The 27,588-nt window shown below is 41.5% G+C and overlaps 6 protein-coding genes across 6 annotated transcripts; 5 read left to right on the top strand and 1 right to left on the bottom strand.

Moving 5' to 3' along the window:
* The first annotated feature begins 3,444 nt into the window (after positions 1-3,444).
* Positions 3,445-3,825, top strand: LOC121855508 (U-scoloptoxin(01)-Cw1a-like). Its single transcript, XM_042350482.1, has one exon. It carries the CDS (start codon positions 3,445-3,447, stop codon positions 3,823-3,825), a length of 381 nt encoding a protein of 126 aa, XP_042206416.1.
* A 3,515-nt stretch (positions 3,826-7,340) lies between these two features.
* On the top strand, positions 7,341-8,079 carry LOC121855563 (U-scoloptoxin(01)-Cw1a-like). The gene is made up of 2 exons (XM_042350562.1): positions 7,341-7,374; positions 7,544-8,079. The coding sequence occupies exons 1-2, from the start codon at positions 7,356-7,358 to the stop codon at positions 7,927-7,929; spliced, it is 405 nt and encodes a 134-aa protein (XP_042206496.1). The 5' UTR covers positions 7,341-7,355; the 3' UTR covers positions 7,930-8,079.
* A 1,747-nt stretch (positions 8,080-9,826) lies between these two features.
* LOC121855562 (U-scoloptoxin(01)-Cw1a-like) lies at positions 9,827-10,565 on the top strand. The gene is made up of 2 exons (XM_042350561.1): positions 9,827-9,860; positions 10,030-10,565. Exons 1-2 carry the CDS (start codon positions 9,842-9,844, stop codon positions 10,413-10,415), a joined length of 405 nt encoding a protein of 134 aa, XP_042206495.1. The 5' UTR covers positions 9,827-9,841; the 3' UTR covers positions 10,416-10,565.
* Positions 10,566-12,364: 1,799 nt separating this feature from the next.
* LOC121855556 (U-scoloptoxin(01)-Cw1a-like) lies at positions 12,365-13,299 on the top strand. The gene is made up of 2 exons (XM_042350555.1): positions 12,365-12,392; positions 12,562-13,299. Exons 1-2 carry the CDS (start codon positions 12,374-12,376, stop codon positions 12,945-12,947), a joined length of 405 nt encoding a protein of 134 aa, XP_042206489.1. The 5' UTR covers positions 12,365-12,373; the 3' UTR covers positions 12,948-13,299.
* Positions 13,300-18,654: 5,355 nt separating this feature from the next.
* Positions 18,655-21,046, bottom strand: LOC121855544 (U-scoloptoxin(01)-Er1a-like). Its single transcript, XM_042350535.1, has 2 exons — positions 21,014-21,046; positions 18,655-20,233 (listed from the first exon to the last, which is right to left on the bottom strand). The coding sequence occupies exons 1-2, from the start codon at positions 21,030-21,032 to the stop codon at positions 19,845-19,847; spliced, it is 408 nt and encodes a 135-aa protein (XP_042206469.1). The 5' UTR covers positions 21,033-21,046; the 3' UTR covers positions 18,655-19,844.
* A 1,805-nt stretch (positions 21,047-22,851) lies between these two features.
* Positions 22,852-25,089, top strand: LOC121855529. The gene is made up of 2 exons (XM_042350507.1): positions 22,852-23,296; positions 23,894-25,089. The coding sequence occupies exons 1-2, from the start codon at positions 23,207-23,209 to the stop codon at positions 24,767-24,769; spliced, it is 966 nt and encodes a 321-aa protein (XP_042206441.1). The 5' UTR covers positions 22,852-23,206; the 3' UTR covers positions 24,770-25,089.
* The last annotated feature ends 2,499 nt before the right edge of the window (positions 25,090-27,588 follow it).

Genomic DNA, 27,588 nt, shown 5'->3' with positions numbered 1-27,588 from the left:
AGGACCCCAACGGCGGTATAGGCGGAAGAGGTGACCACCATGGGAACCCAACGACTACTGGCGGATAAAGACAATGCAAGATGGACAGGCTACTAAGGCGAAGCCCAACAAATGCCAGTATTCTTGCTGATACCAACTGTAGGAATATCGAGGGTATCATTATCCATGAACAACTACGTTGGACTGGCCATGTTACCCGCATGGACGACAGTAGACTGCCAAAGCAGCTACTTTACAGCCACCTAACGAATGGTAAACGTATTGCTAGTGGGTAATGGAAAATGAATAAAGATGTCACCTTCGTTAGTGAGCTCTGAGGTGACTCGAGAGGCCGATGTGGTCCTCGGTGCCAAAGCGCAGTTATACACTATAAAAACATCTCCTGCCCTTCAGTATCACGAGGGCAGCGGTAGGTCGGTCATGAACACAATCTGCTCGCGAGGACTCAACAATGTCTCCGCTGCCTCCTCTCTAACTTTGCGGCCAGGGTAGTGGTCCTACTATTCACCTTGTTTATAACATTCATCTATATATGAAAGAAATTGTCTCAAAATTTACAGTATTTTCCTTGAACATTGTCCTTACAGAAGGTGAACAAAATAATTAGTTTACACATTTTTTGACCTGAAACGCAGGAGGCTAATGACCATATTATTGAGGAAGAGAAATAGTCGTATAAAACGATCTATTATAGAAAATAAACGTACAATATACATCGGTTAGGGCTATGAGGAGTTGTGAGCACAATTTTACAAGTGTTAAGGCCGCCTGACCACAACAAAACCCGACCACAACGAAGCTCATCTGATGCGTTTTACGGCTGTCTCGAATGACATTTGTTGCCGTCAGGTGTTGGTCGCCGAGAAACAAATAAATAAACCACAGATTTGGACGATTGTGTTATGGCAGAGGAAAAACCATGACTGCCTATCATAGAAGATTTTATCTTTGAAAACGAGAATGATAATAATGATGGCGATGATGATTATTGTAGCCTATGAAAATTGAATCTTTCTTCACACTCTTTAAAAGGTTTATGACCTCTAGAACACTACAGTATATATTACAGCTTTTTCATTATTCTATTACAGGCTTACACTCCACGTCATCCATGGGTAAACTACGGCACTAATTCATTGAGGTATATAGACGGAAACTTTAGTACACTGGTCATCAGGCAACAAGAGCTTAGTTCTGAGTGTGGAGCGAAGAAAGACGTCCTTCCGAGACATACAAATGCTCAAACAAGAAGAAAAAAAAATGCCATTTTTTCTAATATAATAGAACCAAAATCTCTGATCTGACGATAATAAAAATGAAGACTCTCTCTCTCTCTCTCTCTCCCCTGCCATTGTTTTCCTTAAGGGAAGTCGGGTGCTTAGTTGTCACGATGTATTGCACTTCAAATGGTAATGTACAGTAATGTATAGTACCATTCTAGTAATTCCTCTTTGAGACATACAGCCATTTAGAAACAAGGGGAACAAGTAATTTGGTTCTCGTCGTCAGTCACGCTAAGACGACACGAAAATCAAAGAAAATTGATTTAACTCTCAAAGAAAATGGGTATAAATCAATCAAAGAAAATTAATAAACGCACAGGATAGACTTAAATTTTTTTTATCGATCTCGCCAAAAAAAAATTTTCCCAGTTTTCTTGAAGACCTGAAACATATCAAAACTTAAGCAATCACATTCAGATCATATGTGAATGTCTTACAGATATACTGAAAGTTTTTAAGTTCCTTTTAGATGTATCGGGGATATTTAATTTGTGTTGTACATGTACAGAACGTTTTTAGGTTGTCTTGTACAGAAGAGGTATCAAACGTTTTTTGTACGACACATAGTAACCAAACATGACCTAACCCAAAGAAAAAACACCCTTAGATGGTTTGGTTTGGTCAGGTCAGGATCGCGTCATTTATATAAAAGCCTATTCTATTTTTTCTTTCAATTCTGTCTACCGTTTTTCTTTCCATTTATCCCCTCTCTTTTTTTTTCTCTCTCGTCTCTGTTAACTCTTTTAGTTTTACCTCTTTTTTTGGCATGTCTATTTCTCATTCTTTCCTCCTTAGTCTCTCAACTTTTTACCCTTCCATCCAATCATCCAACCTTTCCATCTCTATTCTTTCAATCTGTCATCTTCCCATCTTCTGCCACTACCCTAGCCCGGTAATCCCATTATTAATTTCGTGGTAGTCACCTGGGTTGGCTATAAGGGGTAAACAATTAGTCATATCTTTACACAATATTTTACGGCAGAAAAGTTTACGTGTGTGTGTGTGTGTGTGTGTGTGTGTGTGTTTGTGTGTTTGTTTGTTTTATAAGATGGCCAATAATATGATCAAAATTAAACTAATTCAACTTTAGCTCCTACATAAAACAGAGTATTTCCCCGGGGATAAAAAAAGAAACTCAGTCACCATCATCACTTTCCACCTTGTGATCGTCTTAGCCACACTTTAAACAGATGAAAGCGTCCGAAAAACCGGTCTAGAATAGATTCCTGAGACGGGGATCTGAGCTCCCTGCCGAGTCTGGATGCTGTGTAGGGGTGGATGGGTAGATCAAGAGGCAGAGAAAGGAGGGGGGAGGGGGCAAGGGGGAGAGATAATGGGGCAGGTTAGGCGACAGACGGACATTCACCCTAGTAAGTTATCTTGATGAACATGTTATGCTGCTGCTCAGACTCTCCACCAGATAAACGTTGATGTGAGGTTATGACCGCTGACCCACCGCGCTGTACCTCGTGATTGAAGAAGTGAAAACAAAAAGTGAAAACGGAAATATATCATAGAGTTTCTGACGGACTAAAAATCTGAATGATATCAAACTATAATTGACAGGATATCAAGGTATAAAATAAGCATTCTATAATCTGTGTTTCAAATGCCAAACTCATCATATATAAAACTGATGATGTAAACACTATACCTTCTGATCTCACATCATCGGGAAGAAGAGAAGGATGCTGATGAGATAAATCATTGTTAGAAGCAGGAGTGAAAGTGGTAGCCAGTTAAAATGGTTCTGGTTAAGTTACCCCTCCACTTTTGAGTTTTAATAGTGTCATTGTGAAGAGGAGAGGGACAGGTGGTGGTATGAGGCACAAGGTCGGGATGGACCATCACCTTGATATATTGTATATAGGAGCTTCTGCCGCGTCTCCATATCACAAATGTCTCTTCACTCTACGACCGTCAACATGAGAACCTTAGCTCTGGGTAAAATTGTTGTTCCTCCTATTTCTGTTTCTTTGTTGTCTCTTATTATCCGAGGTTCGAGGTGACGACCATAGGCTATGCGTGACCTCCTTCACAACCGTTAATATTAATGCCGAGAGTTGTTGGCCAGTAATTAGCTAACCCCTGAGGAGACTGGTTTAACCCTTACGTCTTCAAGGGCTGATATATTTATTCCTCTTCACCCCGAGTATGTGTGATGGCGGGGTGTGTGGCCGCCCTGCCTGGCCTTCGTCGTCGCCGAGACTCAACATCTTTGTTCTACGAGCTGCCGTCCAACGCCTCCCTCATCCTGGGTGACATCCTGGCGGGTTTCGACTGTAGTGATCTGGCCTACGGCTATTACGCCGACGAGGCCAACAACTGCGCCATCTTCCACGTGTCTCTCCCCTACATCGACTTCGGCCAGATCATCACCAGGCACTTCTCCTTCATGTGTGGGGAGGGCACCGTCTTCGATCAGGAGCGTTTCGTTTGCGACTTCCATCAAAGCGCTTTAGCTTGCTCTCAGTCTGCCTCCTTCAGGAAATCCAACGTTTATTTTGGCCGCGTGAATGCTAATTTTCTTGAGGAGGAGTAAGACCTTCATCAGGGTCTCCCTCAGACTCCTGAACACTGTACGTACAAACTAGTTCCTAAACTTTTTCAGCCTTTTATGACAACTGTTATAATATTAAAGATAATTTTTCGTGAGTATGATTCTCTATAACCGCTGTTGTGTACGAGACTCAACAGAAAAAAGCTGCTCAATCTTAAACGCACTGACAAACAGATCCTTCAAACATGTGAGTCCGCCGTGACATCTACAGTACATACTTCATCCAGTGGGTAAGGATAAGTGATCTAACTCTCCCTTAAAAGACTCCTGTGTACGGTCCTAGGCTGGTAGGAGCTAGGATGAGGGTAAGATAGATTGGGATAGGAATAAGAGGTTGGATAGAGATAGGATGAAAACCGAAGAAACAAAAAAGGATGAGCAACACACAGAGCTCAGGATGCGTTAAGGATGGGTACGACTGACCACACACGGGAGGAGGATGATAAGAGTAGGAATGACTCAAGGTCGGCCAGCGGACGAGGACTGGCAAGAGTTTCCCGAGTTTCTTTCCTTAGTATGAATCCGGACGAGGAACAAGACTTGGGACACGACCTACTGGATGGATAGATGTACAAGACATGGCGAAGGATGATTGTGGAGAAACAGTAGCAGGGATAGGTCATGGATAAGACAAGCAGATTAGGATAATGAGTGCTTCTTTAATAGTCATATTATACAAAGGAATTCTTTCTTGGGAAACTGACGAACAAAGTTACCAGAAGCGTTCGTAAAGGCACACTAGAGAGAGAGAGAGAGAGAGAGAGAGAGAGAGAGAGAGAGAGAGAGAGAGAGAGAGAGAGAGAGAGAGTGAAATCATTATGTAGTTTCACATAAAAAGTAATTATTTCGTCACAGTGTGTATGGAGAAGTGTGTTCTACGAAGTATTATACTACATACACACAGCCAACAGGGTAGAGGTGTGTAGATTGTGTCATACACCTTCATACAACATACACACACGTCAACGACACAAATCCACGAGGAAAGGGAAGCTTGTCTGGTGTCATACAGGCGATGTGTATATGTATGTATGCTAGAGTAACTAACATACATACAGGGAGGTTAGAGGAATGTATTATATAAGGTCATACAAACCCACAATGCATATGGTAAGGAAGTAGCAGTGGGAGAGAGGAGGAAGGGGGAGGGGCCCGGTCTCAACCCATTTAATCCGATACCATTGCACAAGGTCAAGTAGGGAAAGGGTGCGGGTGGTTACACTGTAAACCCCCCTCCCTCACCCCTTTCCCCAACACCCCCATTCCCCCTCACTTCTTCACCCCACCCCTTTCTCAACATGTAGGACCCATCTTCTCACAATCTCAAGGACCATTACGCTAAATTTCTAACCTTAACTCGGTACACAAAGAAGGGATCTGATTACGGTATTGCCTTCGGTACTAAAGTCAACAGAATTATACGTACCCGACCCTCCCCCCCTCCTCCTCTCTCTCCATTACGTTGCATTGTATCGTATAGTCTGAGTGTGCCAGTTTGGGTGCATTATGTCCAGTCTAGGAGGGAAGGAATTTTTATGTGGCAAGTGTTGGGAATATTCAATCCTTGCAATCTGGCCCACCACAACAATCTATAGTCAGGTTCCCTTCACCTTCCTTCCCTCCGCCCTCTCATGAAAGTGTTGTAATCTGAGTCTCCGTCTTCAAATTAGGAAGTTAGCGGCAGTAAAACAAACCAAGGGGTACAGAAACACCTTTACTTGAGATCCTATTCGTTCTTAGTCGGAGATGTTTATTATCTGTTATTACCATCTTGTTTTGTCTACCCGACTTGTGTTGTCTACCCGACTTGTGTTGTCTGCCCGACTTGTGTTGTCTACCCGACTTGTGTTGTCTACCCGACTTGTGTTGTCTACCCGACTTGTGTTGCCTACCCGACTTGTTTTGTCTACCCGACTTGTTTATCTAGCTGACGTGTTTGTTTACTTCTCTTGTACAGCTGAGTTGAGGTCCCAGCAGAAGATTTGTTATGTACTGTAGTTATTCATAAATGATTTGTTTCGTGTTAATATTAAAGACAATTAAACTTGTCTTCATTGATCTGCTTCCAGGCCAGTTGAAGTATTGCCGAGGATAGAGACTCTCCCTCACTCCTTCCCTCCCTCCCTCCCTCCCTCCCTCCCTCCTTCCTTCCTTCCCTCCCCTCCTTCCTCCCTCCTTCCCCTCCCTTCCTTCCTCCTTCCCTCCCTTCCTTCCTCCTTCCTCCCTCCCTCCCTCCTTCCTTCCTCCCTCCTCCCTCCCTCCCTCTTCCTTCCCTCCCTTCCTTCCCTCCCTCCTTCCCTCCCTCTCTCTCACCAATATATAACTTCCTCCTTCACGCTAACAGTTGATCGTTTGTTGTCCATTAAAATTTACGTTATTGCCAATACATTAAAACCTCGATTTAACGGACTATATGGAGAGGAATGTTCGTTATATAGAGGATCCTTTAGATATGAAACCTCCATCTAACGGATTATATAGATATAGAAGTCCGCTATATGGAGGTTTCACTGCAGACCATCACAGACACAGGATTGAATACCTTAAGGCGGAGTTCACTTTGTTTATATAAGTAGTAATTAGCACATTACAACAACAACAACAACAAAAACAACAATATTAACAACAAAAACAACAACAACATTAACAACAACAAAATCAACAACAAAAACACCACAACCACCAGCAACAACAACAACAACAACAACAACATTAACAACAACAACAAAATCAACAACAACAACACCACAACCACCAGCAACAACAACTACAACTATTAAAGAACCACCTGGATACATTATTAATACATTTGTTTAAATGTCATGATAATAATCCATCAATAACACTAAAGAAGCGAATAATTAGTTAAATATACAATAATGCCAAATAAAACAAACTGGTGTATTAATTTTGTACAGGATATTGACACACACACACACACACACACAGTCACTGAACCTTTACATACAAATAATTGTATAGGATCGTAATACGTCGACCTCTTACCACCCCCATTCCTTCTTCCTTCTTCCCTTCCATAACCTCTCCCATCTCCTCCCTCCTCCACTGTTTCCTTCCTCTTCATTCCCACCCTTTCCCCACCATCATTCCTCTCCTCTTCTACTTCTCTCCTCCCTTTCCTGCCCCTACCATCACCTTCCACACTCGCCTCCCTTTTTTTCCCTCTCTTCTTCCACTCTTTCCCCATCACCATCACCTCTTTCCTTTCCTCTCCTACACTCCCTCTTCTCCCCCTCCCTGTGTGTTCTAAACTAATTAACTGTGTAAAGGTGTTCTATAATGTCCTAAATACACATCCACCTGCCGTCCACCTATCCACCTGCCGTCCACCTGCTGTGGGTCAGGTTGTTGCCTACCTGAGAAGCAGGCTGTGTAGGACAAGAGGTTGTTGGGGGAACTGGCAAGGTCGCTGCCGGTCACCTTCACTATCGCCGGCTATATAAGGCTGTATCACCACCTCTAGTCATCATTCTTCACCCGTCTCTGTCAGCATGAATACTCTTGCTCTTGGTGAGGTCTTGAAGGCTCTTTAACTTACTCTTGTCTTTGGCCTCACGGTTGTGATGGTTTTACTGCCGGAAAAATCATTAAGGTCTTTCGTGTAACATTGTTTATATTTCCTATTTTCTGTTATCTATTATGTTATGTGTATTTATTGTTGTTTTGGTTACTCTTCCAGTTCTTTTGTTGGTGTGTGCTGTGGCCGCCGTGCCTGGCCTCCGTCAACGCCGTGACTCATCTTCCTTCTTCTTCGAACTTCCTTCCGACGCTGAACTGGTCCTGGGAGGGATCCAGACGGGCTTCGACTGTGCTAATCTGCCCTACGGTTACTACGCCGACGAAGCCAATAACTGCGCCATCTACCACGTGTGTCTCCCATACATCGACAACAACATCGTGGTGACCCGCCACTTCTCCTTCATGTGTGGCGAGGGCACCGTCTTTGACCAGGAGCATCTCGTGTGTGCCACCCCCGAGAACGCCAGCCCCTGCAGCCAGTCCTCCTCCTTCAGGAGGTCTAACGAGTACTTCGGTCGCACTGACATTAAGTTCCTCGAGAAGTAAACAAATCAACATATAATAATACAATAAGAAACATATAAACATATAACACAAAGCCTTGGTAACCTTTAATCATCTAAAACAATGTATTTTGTCTTAATAATTGTGTTTGCGAGTATAATAATATTTGTTAATAAAAAAGTTTCCCACGTATCCGTAAAGTTTCTTTACATGTTCGTCCTTGAATCTCCAAGAATAATAATTCAGTTATCTACTGATTTCTGCAGTTCAGGTCCTTTGGTCTATACCACTGTGCTTCAGAGGGCACTGTCATCTCTGCCTCTCTATGTCCATCTGAATGTTAAAGAAAATGTGTCGCTTTCTGTGTGCGAGTCAAAACGATATTCAATAAAAATAATCACGTATCAGATTCTCTTCATCATCACTATTAGTAAAGTGGAGAGTTGTGAGGCAGCCTGAGGTCTCACTCAACCCTTTAATTTGTTCTTTCCATCGTTGACTAATGCAGAGAGCCATTAATAATTTATGTTAACCATTAATAGATGCAATAAACGACTGAAATAAAGAACCATTGACTTAAGCCGCCAACTATTGGTAAATGTTGTTAACCCTTAATTTATGCAGATAACTAATGATTCTCTTATTCAACTGTTAGTATCAGAAGTAAATCATTCATTTATACAGACAACCATTGATTTACAGTCATTAAATGAACCATTGCTCGATGCTGTGAATGAGTAATTTATACACTGAGTAGTATGCTTATAAAACGGACAGTAATTTATTTATGGAACAAGACCAGTATCTATCTAAATAAGCATTGGTGTGCAGCGTCAAGAGTCACGCAGGTGTTGATAACATCACATACAGTATTTCCGGCATGTTGAAAACTCTACCTTTCCCTTTAACTCTCCTTCCCTGTCACACACCTTCTTGTCACAACTTCCTATTCTATTCCAAAATCCCTTTATATCTTACCTATTAAAATGTCTTTCTCTTGAGCATGAAGAAAAAGTTGTTGCAGTAAAGTGACAAAATATTGCATCTTCCGATGTGTAAGTTAAAGATATTATCATTCCCATTAACTGACTGAGTGAGTCAGTGACGGTATTGCACATGGCTCTACTGCCGCTTTAAAACTGTGACTAAAACTAAAACTCAGTTATGTATTAAAAAACTTCTCATTAAAATTGTAAAAGAATAAGTAGAACAAGTTATATATTTCTTCATAGATGATAAAAGTTTTTAACAGGTTATATAATGTAAGTTAACTAAGACTGTTGATGATCTTATAAGTTTTGTCATTTTATATATATTGAAAGTGTTATTATTCTCCTAAGACACTTTTCCAGTATTACCATACAGCTGCATTAGTTTAGTGGTAGTTTGGTATAAAGAGAGTTTCAATATGAACACCAAACATTAGGTTGAGATTGATTCAGAAATGTTGTAATAATAATAATAATAATGATAATAATAATAATAAGGACTCAATACGACGATGGTTCTAGGGTAGCGAAAGACACACAGGGTCAGAGAGACAACTTCTATGTTGACGTTTTGTTACAAACTCCTTAGTGACACATCGTCAATAATAATAATAATAATCATAATCATAATCATAATCATAATCATAATAATAATAATAATAATAATAATAATAATAATAATAATAATAATCTCTATCACTATTTTATAAAATTACAACTTTTAGCATCAAATTATTCGGCATTGAGACAATTTCAAAATCTGTAGGAAACATTTATCAGAGGTAAACATAACGGTACACTGTAAACTGTGACTGATCATGTTCATACTCGCGGGTGTAAGACAAGAAGGGTGTTGAGGCAGCTGAAGGTACTGGCAAGGTCGCTGCCGGTCACCTTCACTATCGCCGGCTATATAAGGCTGTATCACCACCTCTAGTTATCATTCTTCACCCGTCTCTGTCAGCATGAATACTCTTGCTCTTGGTGAGGTCTTGAAGGCTCTTTAACTTACTCTTGTCTTTGGCCTCACGGTTGTGATGGTTTTACTGCCGGAAAAATCATTAAGGTCTTTCGTGTAACATTGTTTATATTTCCTATTTTCTGTTATCTATTATGTTATGTGTATTTATTGTTGTTTTGGTTACTCTTCCAGTTCTTTTGTTGGTGTGTGCTGTGGCCGCCGTGCCTGGCCTCCGTCAACGCCGTGACTCATCTTCCTTCTTCTTCGAACTTCCTTCCGACGCTGAACTGGTCCTGGGAGGGATCCAGACGGGCTTCGACTGTGCTAATCTGCCCTACGGTTACTACGCCGACGAAGCCAACAACTGCGCCATCTACCACGTGTGTCTCCCATACATCGACAACAACATCGTGGTGACCCGCCACTTCTCCTTCATGTGTGGCGAGGGCACCGTCTTTGACCAGGAGCATCTCGTGTGTGCCACCCCCGAGAACGCCAGCCCCTGCAGCCAGTCCTCCTCCTTCAGGAGGTCTAACGAGTACTTCGGTCGCACTGACATTAAGTTCCTCGAGAAGTAAACAAATCAACATATAATAATACAATAAGAAACATATAAACATATAACACAAAGCCTTGGTAACCTTTAATCATCTAAAACAATGTATTTTGTCTTAATAATTGTGTTTGCGAGTATAATAATATTTGTTAATAAAAAAGTTTCAAACGTATCCGTAAAGTTTCTTTACACGTTCGTCCTTGAATCTCCACGAATAAAAATTCAGTTATCTACTGATTTCTGCAGTTCAGGTCCTTTGGTCTATACCACTGTGCTTCAGAGGGCACTGTCATCTCTGCCTCTCTATGTCCATCTGAATGTTAAAGAAAATGTGTCGCTTTCTGTGTGCGAGTCAAAACGTTATTCAATAAAAATAATCACGTATCAGATTCTCTTCATCATCACTATTAGTAAAGTGGAGAGTTGTGAGGCAGCCTGAGGTCTCACTCAACCCTTTAATTTGTTCTTTCCATCGTTGACTAACGCAGAGAGCCATTAATAATTTATATTAACCATTAATAGATGCAATAAACGACTGAAATAAAGAACCATTGACTTAAGCCGCCAACTATTGGTAAATGTTGTTAACCCTTAATTTATGCAGATAACTAATGATTCTCTTATTCAACTGTTAATGTCAAAAGTAAATAATTGGTTTATAGTCAATAATATATATTTTTTTTTCTTTTTCTTTTTTTTACGGTCATTAGCCCAACCGGTCATACTGTAGGACATTTTATGACCCACATCAAGGCCTGGTGGCCGAAAATATAATAAAATAATAATAATAAAAGTAATAAAATTTAATATAAATAATAATAATAATAATAATAATAATAATAATAATAATAATAATAATAATAATAATAATAATAATAATAATAATAATAATAATAATAATAATAATAATAATAATAATAATAATAATAATAATAATAATAATAATAAAATTAATAGAGCCATAAGAAAATATCAAAAATGAGAAACAATATACAGTGTGTATGTTGTGTGGCCAAAGTAAGAGAAACAATTGAGACCCTGAAATTGTTTATAAATGAGGCAGAAAGTCAGATGAGCAACCTGGGACTTGGTCACATATGGCAGCAGGGTCTACCATTAGACAACACATTATGCTTCCAATATCTTCCCAGCCGGTAGTACCTCCCTGTTTGGTAGCTGCCAACTACCTACTGCATTAAGGAAATAATTTATTCCCTGAATAATTGATTTGTGCAACGGACAATAACTTTTCAATGCAGTTAGAGCATTTTTTTTCTGAACAAGTATTGGCGTGTGAGCGTCGAACGTCACTCAGCTGTTGAATACATCACCACATACTCCTGACATGTTACAAGCTCTACTAATATCCCGTAAACTCTCCTTCCTTGTCACCCTAATTATCCTGTCCTCTGCACCCAACCTTTACTTCCCCTGAGTTTCTATTCTCTTCCTAGACCCTTTTATTTCTCACCCATAAAAGGTCGTTCTCTTGAGCATCAAGGCAAACATGATGCTGCAGTAAAGCGGCAAGATGTTACTCCAGTTAGTTTGTAAAGCAATAATTATCATTATTCTCCGTCTGTGACTGAGTCATTTAGTGCTTGAGTGAGTCAGTCAGTGACTGTACGGTATATAAAGCTGCTGATGTTGTATACTTGTAACTAAAACCGAGACTCAGATATATATTAAAAAAATGTCTCATTATCATTGTTTAAGAATAAGTGTAACAAGTTATATAGGTTCTATTTTAAAGAACTACCACATTTTCTTGTTATCAGTTAGAAACATTTATCAGAGGTAAACATAACGATACACTGAAAACTGCGGTTGATCATGTTCATACTCGCGGGTGTAAGACAAGAAGGGTGTTGAGGCAGCTCAAGGTACTGACAAGGTCGCTGCCGGTCACCTTCACTATCGCCGGCTATATAAGGCTGTATCACCACCTCTAGTCATCATTCTTCACCCGTCTCTGTCAGCATGAATACTCTTGCTCTTGGTGAGGTCTTGAAGGCTCTTTAACTTACTCTTGTCTTTGGCCTCACGGTTGTGATGGTTTTACTGCCGGAAAAATCATTGTGGTCTTTCGTGTAACATTGTTTATATTTCCTATTTTCTGTTATCTATTATGTTATGTGTATTTATTGTTGTTTTGATTACTCTTCCAGTTCTTTTGTTGGTGTGTGCTGTGGCCGCCGTGCCTGGCCTCCGTCAACGCCGTGACTCATCTTCCTTCTTCTTCGAACTTCCTTCCGACGCTGAACTGGTCCTGGGAGGGATCCAGACGGGCTTCGACTGTGCTAATCTGCCCTACGGTTACTACGCCGACGAAGCCAACAACTGCGCCATCTACCACGTGTGTCTCCCATACATCGACAACAACATCGTGGTGACCCGCCACTTCTCCTTCATGTGTGGCGAGGGCACCGTCTTTGACCAGGAGCATCTCGTGTGTGCCACCCCCGAGAACGCCAGCCCCTGCAGCCAGTCCTCCTCCTTCAGGAGGTCTAACGAGTATTTCGGCCGCACTGACATTAAGTTCCTCGAAAAGTAAAAGATCAAACTCTAATGCAAATACAAAGCAGCTTTAAACAATTGGTCTTCTCGCTACTACTTACTTAACGACTCTGTTTTTCTATATGTGTTTGCGTGTACATTATTCTCAGTAAACCATGTGACCTGGTAGGACCTCTGACCTTCTGCTAACCATTAACCTATGGGAACCACAAGTCTCACCCTAACTCTCAATAACACCAACAACATATAGTATTAAGGACTGTATCTGTGTATGGAAGTAACACGCCTCTACTTCAATAAACCATTTTTTTTTCTATTTCTAGTCATGAAGAAGTTAATAAATAAACCATTCATTGTGAGTTGCAAGAAATAAAAACTATACCAATTTATATATATTAATTTTATTATCCGTTTACACCTTTGTTGATTAGTTACTTATATTTTGTATTCAACTTGTTAACACTGTCAAATATCCCTGATATATTGCCATTGAAACCCCTTAAATTCACTTATATATAAACGATTACAGCCTCTTATCTTCACCCTGATATATGAACCATTAAAACCCCAGAAATACAATGCCAACCCCTGAGTACATTACCCATTGAATGCGATATCTTATTACATTGAGTATGATGACTTAAAATCCTCGAGTACTTAGACTCAATCACCTTGTCTTAATCCTTTGAATACGACTACCAAAATCATTGAGTACGATGATATTGTTCCCAGGAGGTTAAGTAGTCGTACTCAAGGGGTTAAATCGCCGTACTCAAGAGATTAAGTAGTCGTACTCAAGGGGTTAAGTCGTAGTACTCAAGGGGTTAAATCACAGTACTCAAGAGATTAAGTCGCCGTAATCAAGGGGTTAAGTCGTCGTACTCAAGGGGTTAATTAACTATACTTAGAGAGTAAACTTATAGTACTCAGGCGACTAAATTATCTTACTCAGTGAGAATAAATAATCGTAATCAGTGGTTAAATCATCATACCTAGAGAGGTTAAGTCATCGTACTCATGGGTTTAAAATACCATTAACCTCATCATTAACTTAACATACAAAAAAAATACTCTGTTATCCTTCTATTACGTCTATTAAACAACCAGACAAAACAAAAAACAACAAAACACAAGACACAGAAAATACAATAAAACAACATGAGGGAAAAAAACGAGATAAAAAAAACACCCTTGCTTTTTTTTTTTCAGAGGTTGTAAATCATCTGGGAAGTTTTATCACAAGTTCCCTGTTGTGTTGTGGTGGTGTTGTGTGTCGTATATCTGCTTGGGATCTTAATTGCTTTCCTGTCTAGTCTTAAGGAACCTTGTAATGATCTGGTTCTTATCTGGTTCTTATTTTTTTTTTACTTATTATTTAGTTGTTTGTTTGTTTGTTTGTGTCACTGGGAGAAGTTTATGTTAGGATTTTTTTTAAAGATTTTGGAGAATTTACTTCCGATGGTGTGTGTGTGTGTGTGTGTGTGTGTGTGTGTCTTCCATAACTATACCTTGTAGTAAAAAAAAATGAGCATCCAATAAGGGATATTTTTTAACTTGATTCTAAATAACTTCCTCTGCTGTCGAACTACCCACCAGGCATTTTAAGTACCTCTTATGTATCACCAGTGCCCAAGTCAACCAGCCCACAATCCTTAAACCAGCTACGACCTATTGCAATCACCCCAATACCCAGCCTAATCTGTGAAAGTTTTGTGTTTGACAGGGCTTATGCTGATATTGCAGGAGTCGTAGACCCTCAGCAATTTGGCAACATGAAAACTTCCTCCACCACTCACTGTCTTGTCAGCTTTCTCGATTACATATACCGCCATCTCGAGAAACGAAAAACGTCTGTAGCTGTCGCCTTCGTTGATTTCACTAAAGCGTTCGACCTAGTCGACCACAATATAATCATAAACAAAGCTATTGACCTCGGGCTTCGGAGAAGTCTCATACCATGGCTTACAGACTTCCTCAGTGACCGACGCCAAGCTGTACGCTTCCGAGGGGCTGTCTCCACCTTTCAGTCACTCACCTGTGGCGTCCCCCAAGGCACCAAGATGGGACCACTCTGCTTCCTTATGCTCATCAATGATGCCCTAAGAGAAACCCCTGCTCGCTGGAAATATGTCGACGACTCCACCATTGGGATCAGCGTCAACAATTCTGCTCCCAACTATACCGCCCTTCAGGATTTATTGAACAGTCTCCAAAACTGGGCCACCAACAACCATGTCACCATCAACCATACCAAGACCATGGTTATGCACATCAACCTCTCCTCCGACATTGTCCCACCTCCCTCCATTACCCTAGGTCCGAACACACTCCAGGTTGTAGATTCCACGAAGCTCCTCGGCGTCACCATAGACAACAAACTAAATTGGAAACCACACGTCAGTGAAGTTGTCAAATCCTCCAGTTTCCGTCTCCACCTCCTCCGCCGACTCAAGTCCCTCGGAGTTCCCGCACACGAGCTCCTCAGTGTATACACAACATTCATACTTCCCAAGCTCACCTATGCCTCCCCCACCTGGTCTTCCTCTCTAAATGCCACACAACGTAAACACCTAGAAAAAGTGCAAAAGAGGGCATGCAAGATTATTCTCTCCCCTTCCTACACCACATATCAAGAAGCGCTCAACACACTGACCCTTTCGACTCTCACTGACCATCACCACGGCCTCATCTGCAAATTTGGTAAGAAGCTTCTACACCATCCCCGACACCGGCCCCTACTACCACCTGAGATCCCCTGTCCGAGAATTGCTGTTCGACACCACAACCGCATCCAGCCCATACGTGCACGAACTGATCGCTATAAGAACAGCCCAGTCCCAACCATTGTAAAAATTATCAATAACATGTAATAAATCAGTGTATTCACTCCCAGTAAACACTGCTCCCTACACTGTCACTATGTTGAAATGAACTGTAGTTTGAGCTGATCCCCATCTAAGTTACTATATGTCTTATTTGTGTCACTTATGTCACTTGTATATTATTTGTAATTCGTAACCCATTCCCCAAATATGTAACTGTATATTTTCAGCCTTCTGGCTGCCAAGCTCTTTCAATAAACCGTTAATTATTATTATTATTATTATTACACACACTATATGCGCAGGTTGTCTCTTCACCAGCGTTCGATCATCCATCAAGACTCCGAGATGGTCTCTGCTGAATACCTGACTCTTGTGAAAAAAAAAATCCTTCCCTTTATCTTCAATGGGATCGAGCTCCTGTAGAGAGGCCTCGTATACTTCACCACGGGATACGTAAATATATATTTACATTCATAATTTTTTTTCCCCCCTTCAGCTTGATATTGCGTTGTCTGGGCTTCTCTTAGTCAATTTTGCGGAGGGATTTGGTTAGGTTAGGTTAGGAGAGGGATTGGAAGTCTCCTGGTTTCTTGGGAGACAGTCTTGAGAAATATTTATACGTGGAGATAGATCAGGAGGGGGACTTTTCATTCACCCTTATGCCTGTCTATGCCATCAAGAAGAGTTTACTGTATTAACATATAAAACAACATTATTTTAGGTGATATATTAAAGAAGAACACGAAAGAAAGAGAGAGAGAGAGAGAGAGAGAGAGAGAGAGAGAGAGAGAGAGAGTCAGGGGGAAGAGGGAGGGGGAGGAATCGCAAAATTTGTTTAGTTGAGTGGAATGCCAACCAACACCACTCACCACACTCGGGCGTAGGTGTGGGGTATCTTGCTATCTTGTCCACCACATCCTTTACTCTCTCTCTCTCTCTCTCTCTCTCTCTTTCTCTCTCTCACACATACCTGGTTGGCTTATGGGGTGACACCTTCAGTCCTCTTCTCTCCTTATCCTCCCATTATCTTTCCCCTCTCCTCTCTTATTCTCTCTCCCTCTCACTCATCTTTATTCTCTCTCTTCCCTGTTCGTAGTGTTGTCTTTACTGCCCACCATCTCTTCTTTCCTCATTCATCTTTCTTCACCCATTATTATATTCTCTATAGCTTCTCTATCATTCTCTTTCAGTTGTCTATATCTCTCGTTTCATCTCCATTTCTCTTTCGTTTCTCCCCCTCCCCCCTTTAAGGATGACATCAGTGACCTTAAGACGTTTAGCGACGCCCAGCAGGTGACAGACTTGTGGTGGTGGTGATGGTAGATGCCCCTCCCCTACCCCCACACAAACCCCTACCTCCTCCCCCTCCCACTACCCCCTACCTCCTCCCCCTCCACCGGTGTTGATATACAGATAAAGATTTTATTTTTTATTTTTTAGTTTTTTCTATTTTGATTTTCTGTTTCATATTACTAAAGGATTTGAAGTTTTTAGGTATATATAAATTAATTACCTTCATACACTAGAGTAACTAGATAATAACAACTAAATTAAGTAGCATTTGGTGTACTTAATTCACCTTTTTAATCAATAATAATTAACTTGATATAGAATAATTACATAACATATTTACCTGACTTTAAATTTAATAATACTTTCAAAGTTCCTAAAATAGTTAATTATTTTTACCTCACTAAACACTTCAGGTAAAATTAATACTTTCCACTTGCTATTTTTTTTTCGATAATTTTATTTAGTTTTTTATTAACAAATCTTCCTTATGAAACATTTATATTAAATTAGAGCAGTTAGAAGAGTGTCTTTGAGTTATATATTTAGAAAAATTATATGGAAGTAGTGTGTGTGTGTGTGTGTGTGTGTGTGTGTGTGTGTGTGTGTGTGTGTGGACCCATGAACTTAGACTAACACAAACATTCATGTGTCCAGAAAGATACTCGCCGATTAAGTTTTAACCCTTAGTGGGCGAGTGGATTAAACTATCGTCCTCAAAGGGTTAAATGATTAAATCATCGTCCTCAAAGGGTTAAATCATCTCTATCAAAGGATTAAATTTTATCGTCCTCAAAGAGTTAAGCAATCATCATCAAAGGGTTGCACCATAAGCATTAAAGGGTTAAACCAACATCATCAAAGGGTTAAACTATAATTCTCAAAGGGTTAAACCATCGTCCTCAAAGGGTTAAACCATCGCCCTCAAAGGGTTAAACCATCATTCTCAAAGGGTTAAGTCATCTTTATCAAATGGTTAAACCATCGTCCTCAAAGGGCTAAACCATCGTTCAAAGGGTCATCTTTATCAAAATGGTTAAACCATCGTCCTCAAATCATCATCAAGCACCATACATCAAAAAACCATCAAAGTTAAACCATCATCAAGGGTTAAACCACGTCCTTGTCATCTTCATCAGGGTTAAACCACCGTCAAATCTTCAACCGTTATCTTTATCAAAACCATCGTCCTTAAAGGATTAAACCATCTTTATCAAAGGGTTAAACCACCGTCCTCAAAGGGTTAAGTCATCTTCATCAAAGGGTTAAACCACCGTCCTCAAAGGGTTAAGTCATCTTCATCAAAGGGTTAAACCACCGTCCTCAAAGGGTTAAGTCATCTTTATCAAAGGGTTAAACCATCGTCCTCAAAGGGTTGTCATCTTCATCAAAGGGTTAAAACCACCGTCCTCAAGCTTAAGTCATCTTTATCAAGGGTTAAACCACCCCCCAAGCAACAGTCATCTTCATCAAAGGGTTAAACCAAACCATCGTCCTCAAAGGATCGGGTTTCTATCAAAGGGTTAAACCACCGTCCTCAAAGGGTTAAGTCATCTTCATCAAAGGGTTAAACCACCGTCCTCAAAGGGTTAAGTCATCTTCATCAAAGGGTTAAACCACCGTCCTCAAAGGGTTAAGTCATCTTTATCAAAGGGTTAAACCATCGTCCTCAAAGGGTTAAAGAGTAACTTGCGGGATTTTTTTTCCAAACAGAGATAACTCTTGTTTTCGTTGCTCCAAATTAATGAAAATTAATTCCTATATGGTATACTTTACTGTCATACAAAACGTCATAATGCGTCTATAAATGCATGTATATTCCCTTGTATGAAAGTATAAAGGAATTATGTATGATTACTTATGAATAACTGTACTACACACCTGTACTCTATGTATGTGTGTATACCTGTATCCTCAGCCAAGTGTTCAGAAGAGTATTAGACATTTAGGAAAATTTAGGTAGAATCTTACTGTAATTTTGTCTCTAAATTGACCTTACATAAGTGTATCTATTTAAGAGGAATTAGTAGAGTGTGTGTGTGTGTGTGTGTGTGTGTGTGTGTGTGTGTGTGTGTGTGTGTGTGTGTGTGTGTGGTCAGTTCACCTGTTAGTCACATAATCATTCATCATATTGACAAACATAAAGAACACTGCCAATAAATAACATCCTCTACTGATCTTACTCTCAATATACTAAATGTATTTCTCTTAGTTAAAAGTCCCCGATAGTGGTAATATATCTTTAACATATCCTAATCCAGTTATATGATACAGTTATATGGTATACAGTTTATTTCGTTGATGTAAATCTTGTATGACATTCAAATTTAAGGTGTTAACTAAGAGACAGCCGGAAAAAATTCACAAACTCGTACTGACAGAGAGAGAGAGAGAGAGAGAGAGAGAGAGATCATGTACGGGTTATAGAGTCTAGGGGCCTCGTCAGCTGGTGGAGGATCACATCTGACTGGAGGAGCAACACGAGGCACTTCACCTGACCGGAAACTTGAGGAGGATTCAGGGAACATCACACACACGAGTGGAAACTGTTGCACTGTTATATTCGTCAGTCTGTTTACTAGAGATTGTTCCTGAATTCTCCCTGTGGTGGAGCTCACACTGGAAGACAAACACTCTTCGGTAGTGTGTGCTAATGGAGTACACCAACACGGAGCCTTCGGGTAGTCGCGTTTACAATCTTTTGCACGACAAGAACATGGTCGAACTACTGTAGAAGGGAATTACAACGTGTTGCTGTTATATTCTGTGTTGTCGTACAAAGATTCAGAAGGTTAAGCACAAGGCTGGCTCATGAAGTTCTATTTCTCGAGGAAGTTGATATCTGCACGTCCAAAGTACTCGTTGGTGTTCCTGAAGGCGGCGACCTGGGAGCAGGGGAGGGCGGTCTCTGGGAAGTCGCAGATGAGGCGCTCCTGGTCGAAGACGGTGCCTTGCCCACACATGAAGGAGAAGTGGCGGCTCACGTAGACTCCGTGGTCGATGTATGGGAGACACACGTGGAAGATGGCGCAGTTGTTGGCCTCGTCGGCGTAGTAGCCGTAGGGCAGGTCACTACAGTCGAAGCCAGTCTGGATCGGTCCGATAGTCAGAGAGGCGTTGGACGGCAGCTCCAGGGAGAAGACTGATGAGTCCCGGCGAAGACGGAGGCCAGGCAGGGCGGCCACACACCCCAGCATCACACACACTCCTGCAGGGGACAACATAAACACTTCCCAGTAATATAAATTCTCTGGGGATCCTTCAGAGATCAAATATGTGTACACGAGACGTTCATAGTGTGCGTATATGTGTACTGAAGTCGTTCATAGTGTGCGTATATGTGTACACGAGACGTCCATAGCGGGCTTACATGTGTACGGGAATTAAAAGGCTTAATGTGTTTATGAGATCACAAGTGTCATGTTAACTGTAAGCACTTAAGGTGACTCTTGGATAATATATAAACTTATCTTAATCAACGGACTTATTCATTGTACTCAGGGGATTGGCCTCCTACTTAAGGGGTAAAATAATTGTACTCAAGGGATTAAGTCATTGTAGGTAAGGGGTTAATGTTAAATTAAAAATAAACTTAACCTGAGAGTTGTTCACCTTCTCACAACGACACAGACAGACGACACCTAGCTCACAGGCACACAACAATTACACCTACACTCAAAATACACCGTCACCACAAAAAACACCTTGAAATTGCACTCTGCACCCTGACATCCCACACACCTCAATATTACACCCTACACCCACACAACACGTCAACATTACACGCTACACCCTGGCAATACACATGACACATCCACGCTACACTCTCACACTACAAACAGCATCTTGTAATTGCACGTGACACAAACAACACACACGACACTGCAACGGGTATAGGAAGAGGGAGTCCAGGTAGGGAGAGAAGGAGTCCAGGTAGGGAGAGAAGGAGTCCAGGGAGAGAGGGAGGGAGGGAGAATGCAGCACGTACCCAAGTAGAGGACCTTCATGGCGTAGGCCGTCAACTAACTGTGAGCCTCGACAAATCTTACCCCTAATATATATATATCCACCCTCACCCCCTCTCCCCTTTGAACCCTTTACTCCCTCCTCTTCCTACAAGCCACCTCCTCTCCTCACCCCTCCCCTTTCCCCTATCTGGATCGGTTTCGCCCTCCCCCTACCCCCCTTTCTTAGCTTCTCACCCTCCGCCCTTCCCATATCTAGATCTGCCGCCTCCGCCTCCCTCCCTTCACCATTAAGTCCATTCACTCACCCTCCACCCAGCCTTGACCTTGAAGAGTGACTCGAGGCTTAAAGGAGGTCTGTCGTCACTTCTGCTCTCTCTCTCTCTCTCTCTCTCTCTCTCTCTCTCTATTTCTCTCTACTAATCTATCTCTCTTTCTATCCATCTTGCTTTATTTCCATTTTCTCATTTCCTTGTTTCTATTTAACGTCTCATGATAAATCCCCTTCAACTTCCGTCTAAGAACTTGGAGTAAATATTTTTTCCTTTATATTATTGATTAAAAATGTCTACCTCGTTTGGAGAGAGAGAGAGGGAGAGACAGGTAGACAGGTAGACAGGCACAGGTAGAAACAGACCTCCGCCCATTTTTCGTGGTATCATTGCACCCCTCCACCCTGCAACACCGTCACGACCCACAAAGACCATTATGAATTTATGGGGTAAAGGAGGAGTAGGAGGAGACGGAGGGAGGGGAGTGAAGGAGGAAGATGAAGAAGGAAAATATGAATAGAGTGAGTGAATGGGGAAGGATGAGGAGGAAGGAACGATAGGCCTAAAAGAGAGATCAATTTCTATTCTCAGATAGATCATAACTCCTCCTTGTCTCCTCCCCCTCCTCTTCCTCCTTCTCTCAACTAATCATTGTTTGCCACGGTTTACACGCGCGCACACACGCGCACACACACACACAAACACAAACACACACACACACACACACACACACACACGCTACAGTACAACCATCTCCCCTGAACTAGAGAGGTACAGGAGGGAACACAAACCAACTTCATGTGCCTGACGACATCACCATCCCGACGAAGCTGTAACAGGTAGCGACACTCCCTGGCCCAGCAATTATCCTCCAATCTCCTTAAAATAACACAGGTACAGGGAGGAGGGGGACGAGGTAAGGAGGAGGGGGACGAGGTAGGGACGAGGGGGACGAGGTAGAGAGGAGGGGGACGAGGTAGGGAGGAGAGAGATGAGGTAGGGAGGAGGGTCACTCGTTACTCAGGCTGCCCGACACAGCACCGCAACACTCGTGAATCACAGCTCATATCCACATTGTCCAGTTGAGTGATGTTAAACTGTCTGGTCCTGGGTATAGAATCCTAGTGAAGGTGTTCTCCTTGAAAGACACTGCATACATACATACATACATACATACATACATACATACATACATACATTACATACATTACATACATACATACATATATGACGTCATTTATGAGTATGATGTTGAAGGAAGAGTGAATTTGTCTAACCAGCTGTTAAGATATTGTGTAGACAGTGATAACACACACACACACACACACACACACACACACACACGGCAAGAATAGCAATCTCCACTCCGGTTTATTTATAAGTTGGCTTATGTGGCGTGCTTGAAGGTATTAGCCCCAAGGAACCTTAACCCCGCCCAGGTCCTTGTTGCTCACCTGGCAGTCTCTCACCTGGCAGTCCCTCCCACCTTATGACGTAGGAGGAAAGAGTCTCACTATTTCCTCGCCCAGTATCAGGGGAGTCGGTATAAGGAGGTTTATAATCAAGGTTTTCCTGGAGTCAAAGGACGGGGAAGTAAGACCTGATCATCACACCCGCTCGCTCCAGTACTTGTCCACGTGTGACTCGTTAAGTTATGTATATTTAGACGAATATGCTCTGGTCTATAGAGTATAACAGCATGCTTGTAACTCACTTAATCTGCAACATTTAAATTTGTACAAGATTAATTCGTGTTTGTTGTGATTCTTCTGTAGAACTAATCCTGATGGTTGACCTTTGAGAATAGTTTTGACCTCTTAATTGGATATTACAGGGAACGATATACGGGGTGAATATTGCCTTGACAAAAAAAATCAAACCTTTTGGTATAGTTGTCACCAAACAAGTGTAAACTGTGTGTGTTATCGTTGTAGTGAAGATACAATGCGCTATAACACTTTACAAAGACTAATTGTTCTTTGCCTGGTTGTTCTTGTTCTCTCCTGGGTCCTGTTCTTCATGTTCTTCTTACAGGTGAGATTTATTAGTTATTTTAATTAAGTAGCTTTTAAAGTAACGTTGTAACACTTGAAAGTAACCTATATCTTCAATAATCTTTCTTTAACATAAGTAACTTTAATCAGTACTTTGTTTATCCTTGGTTATTTATACAGGTGAGGTTCATTAGTGCTTCATACAGGTGAGGTTCATTAGTGCTTCATACAGGTGAGGTTCATTAGTGCTTCAACAGGTGAGGTTCATTAGTGTTTCATACAGGTGAGGTTCATTAGTGCTTCAACAGGTGAGGTTCATTAGTGCTTCAACGGGTGAGGTTCATTAGTGCTTCAACGGGTGAGGTTCATTAGTGCTTCAACAGCTGAGGTTCATTTGTGTTTCATACAGGTGAATTTCATTAGTGCTTCAACGGGTGAGGTTCATTAGTGCTTCAACAGGTGAGGTTCATTAAGGATTAGTGATAATTTTCAGATACAGTATAAAGTGTGACCCGCCCTAGTAGGAACTCTAGGGCGCTGTACAGTACACGTGTATGCATCTCTTTGTACCTCCGACTGTTAGGAACCTTAAGCTATGCTGGTGATTTATTCCTATGATATGTTTTCTTCACTACAGGATCCCTTGGCAAGCCAGAGTAATGTACTGTACAGGATGGCTGGTCCTTTGTCCGCTGATGATCCTCAAGTCCTGAAGATCCTTAAGAACGATTTCCTCGACCTTCCTTCGTCCCTTCCTTACAACATCTCCGACAACAGTCACATAGGTTCACAAGACTTCACTTGGCCTTGGATCAACGAACACCTTCAGGAGATGTTCCACGACCAGCACGGTGGATTCTTTGTGGAGGCTGGAGCGCTGAACGGTGTTTACCTATCCAACACACTCTGGCTTGAGAAGAATCTTGGATGGACAGGACTTCTCATTGAGCCGGACAGGGAGAGCTACAAGGAACTCAAATTTAAGCACCGCAAAGCCTGGAGCTCCAACACCTGCATCTCTTCTGAGTCTTACCCTAAACAAATTATTCTTGAGTCACATTACGTCGTACAGAAAGAATGGCTGGACAAACTTTACTTTTGGGCTTATCGAGGCCACAGTCACGAGATGCGGCAGGATAATCTAAACAAGGAGGATAAGACGAAAGCGTGGGACTTCACCTACAGCAGTGTACAATGCTTCCCTGTCCTCTCCTATCTCCTGGCACTCAATCTAACTACCGTCGACTTGCTTTCACTGGACGTCCAAGGCACTGAGGCACTTATCCTGGAGACCATACTGAAGGACACAAGGGTCTCCATCAGGGTCATAGTGGCCGAGGACGAAAAACACAGCTTCAACCACTCACACATGGACAGGCTGGGCTACGTCTTGGTGGCCTCAAGCGTAGATCACATCTACGTTAAGAAAGGTGATGGAATACTTGACCGCAGGAACGTCAAAGCGCGAATTGCCAAACTGAAAGCTGACAAGATGACGCCATCCAGCTCATAACCCTCGCTGTGAGTTGTGATTAATCCTCTCCGACACACACTGCTCAGAACCCTCGCTGTTACTGACTCTCTCCGACACACACTGCTCAGAACATACCATAAATAAAAAATAATAAATAAATCAGGAAATCTAAGTATTTATCCGCACACAGGCATAGTATGTACACAAACATAGTTCAGGTAGACAAACAATGGTTAACGATGAGTCGACTCACACTAGGACAGCCTCGAAATGTGTTAAGCTACAAAATAGATGAAAAAATACGTAACTACAAAAGGAAAACATTGGGTTTACTCGCTTCAGTGTAAAGAAATAAAAGAAAGCTCTAATTCTTGTTTTTATTTGTCCTACCCGATGACGTCAGGCTATTATTATGAGGATTTAGCCAACCATAACTCTCCAATTCGTTGACGTCATCAAGTGAGGCGCAACTCTTATGAGGGCAAGAGGGAAAGGCGAGCCAATCACAGGTCCCCAATACGATAACGTCACCTACCATCCCCTTCGTCAGCAGTAAGTAGTCCTGGGGTTGGAGGAGGCGTGAGTGACATGTTAAGTCCCGAAGACAAAGTGAAGCGACTCCAGTAACAACATTAAGACGACCTCGTAACAATGTCTCTCACAGATAAGAGAGACACGGGTCACTGTCGAGGATGCCAGTGAGAGAGAGATGAGACATAGGGGGAGAGATGAGACATAGGGGAGAGATGAGACATAGGGGGAGAGATGAGACATAGGGGGAGAGATGAGACACGCTGCTTAAGACATGCTAAAGAAGACACGAGAGTAAGAAATATTATCCAAGAGATATATATAGTTACAGGTGTTGTGTGTGTGTGATATATACTGTGTATGTAGAATATCACACACCAACACTTTCACTCACATGTGCACCACCAAGGTCCTCCCTCGACATCAGATAAGCTGAGATATATTCCCAGGTAACTCTTTAGTAAACAAACTCCATTTACTGGCCTACCGCCGCCCCCTCTCGCCTTGTCTTGTGATGTAGACGGGGTGAATCCGGGTTGGCCGTCGACGAGCCCACGAACGCTACCCCACCAGTGATGTTCGAATTTCAAATTGATTTCTAGTCAACATTTCCTTATGTAGTTGTTTTGGTCGATTTAATTGTGTGTTTCTTGAAGTTATATTATTTTTGTTATTGTGTTTCTCTTTTATTCGGCCAAATACTGGATGAGAAGAAGTGATGCGACTAAATATGAATGGTGAATCCTCCGCCCTCTTGATCCTACAATTGTCATATGAGGTTTGTGATTGGTCGATCCCTCCACACCAAGCCGACTGAGCGGCCAATGAGAGAGCGTACAAACACCAGGATAAACTCGGATATCAAACTCGCGAACAATCCATCGAAAACCATTTTATAACCACTAAAACATTATATTCATATGATCAGAAAAAATACAATCCTTTTTCAAAATTCAAAATATCGTCAGAAAATATTTAAATTTGTGGGAAATGACTTAAAACGGCAAAGATGATATCAGAGTTAATTATTGTCGAACCTTTTATAGAAGTGTTCAATGGCCGCCAGTCAAATTAAATCCCCCTGACGGTGGTTTTAATCCTTTGAGATGTGTACCGCGTGATGTTCAGTATAGTGGTGGTCGCGAGGGTAGCCGGGATGGTCCTCTCTCTCTCTCTCTCTCTCTCTCTCTCTCTCTCTCTGACATGAATATTTATGAGTTGTGTTGTATGGTGGAGAGAGAGAGAGAGAGAGAGAGCAACATAAAAGTCTAATTGTTAATCGTCAATTCCCAAGATGTCCCTTTGATCAGCTGAAAGTTCCTGAGCCGTGATGAAAGCGGCTATATTAAGACACACTTAGTTTACAAAGCCCCACACACACACACACACACACACACACACACACACACACACTCAGCTCATACGATCGATCTCCTAAAGCCTGTAGCTAAGCCTTGCGATCAAAACAACTTTATACTTAAGATCCCTTCAGCCAATATATGTACTCTCGTTAAATAAATCTTTCCTTTCAACAAAATTATATATACCGTTTTACACTACAATTTTAAGGTTAAAAAAAACAGTTATTTATTATATTTTGAGTTATAATCAAATGCTCGTTTTCTTTCAAGGTGGAAAATGATTTATACCGCTCTGACCGCAGCTGAACATCATTCTCAAACGCGCCAAGGCCTTCACTATCTTATATCATCGCCTATCTCATGTCAGATCACGTTTTCTCCTCCTGGCAGCCTCTACATGTCTGTTCATAAGACCACACACACACACACACACGTCCATAACTGAATATTCTGTTACACTGTAGCTACGTCCTTTCGTAGTTAAGTCTTTCAAGCGCGTAGTTTTAAGTTAGATCATACACTCGACAAACTGATCATACACTCGACATAGTTATTACTAGGTAGGTTAACTATTCAATAGCCTGAAGACACCTTGGATAACTACTTTGTAGGTGTTAAAGTCTCCTAATAGATAGCCCCTGGATGTCACCTAAGCCACACTACCTTCCACGCCACATACAGGCTTATAAAGGTAAATTAAACAGGTAAATATTCAACATAAAAGCCTTCTATAGTTACTTGAGATGTTTGTTGTTATGGTGAGTCAGACCCATATTCCTGATGGTCCATTGAGGGAGGTGTGGATATAGTGTACTGCAGGTTTTCTGGTATACACAAAGAGAGTGAGAGGGCACTGTATTTGATTGGTTTTATTTCCTCAAGTGTAAAGTGAGGTATCTATTTTACAGTTGGGTGAACTAGGGGTGCCCTCGGCTTAAGCCATAAGTGGGGATAATAGTTATCTCC

The sequence above is a fragment of the Homarus americanus genome, unplaced genomic scaffold (genome assembly GCF_018991925.1).
Source record: "Homarus americanus isolate GMGI-L3 unplaced genomic scaffold, GMGI_Hamer_2.0 scaffold48406, whole genome shotgun sequence".
Classification (NCBI taxonomy): domain Eukaryota; kingdom Metazoa; phylum Arthropoda; class Malacostraca; order Decapoda; family Nephropidae; genus Homarus; species Homarus americanus.
Note: the sequence above shows the minus strand (reverse complement) of the source record. Positions and strands in the feature narration are given on the sequence as shown.

Excerpts from the sequence above, each read along its gene's own strand:
- LOC121855508 (XM_042350482.1), top strand. The coding sequence starts at position 3,445 with ATGGCGGGGTGTGTGGCCGCCCTGCCTGGCCTTCGTCGTCGCCGAGAC.
- LOC121855529 (XM_042350507.1), top strand. The coding sequence starts at position 23,207 with ATGCGCTATAACACTTTACAAAGACTAATTGTTCTTTGCCTGGTTGTT. Across the intron at positions 23,297-23,893 it reads TCTTCATGTTCTTCTTACAG|GATCCCTTGGCAAGCCAGAG; the intron begins GTGAGATTTATT and ends TCTTCACTACAG.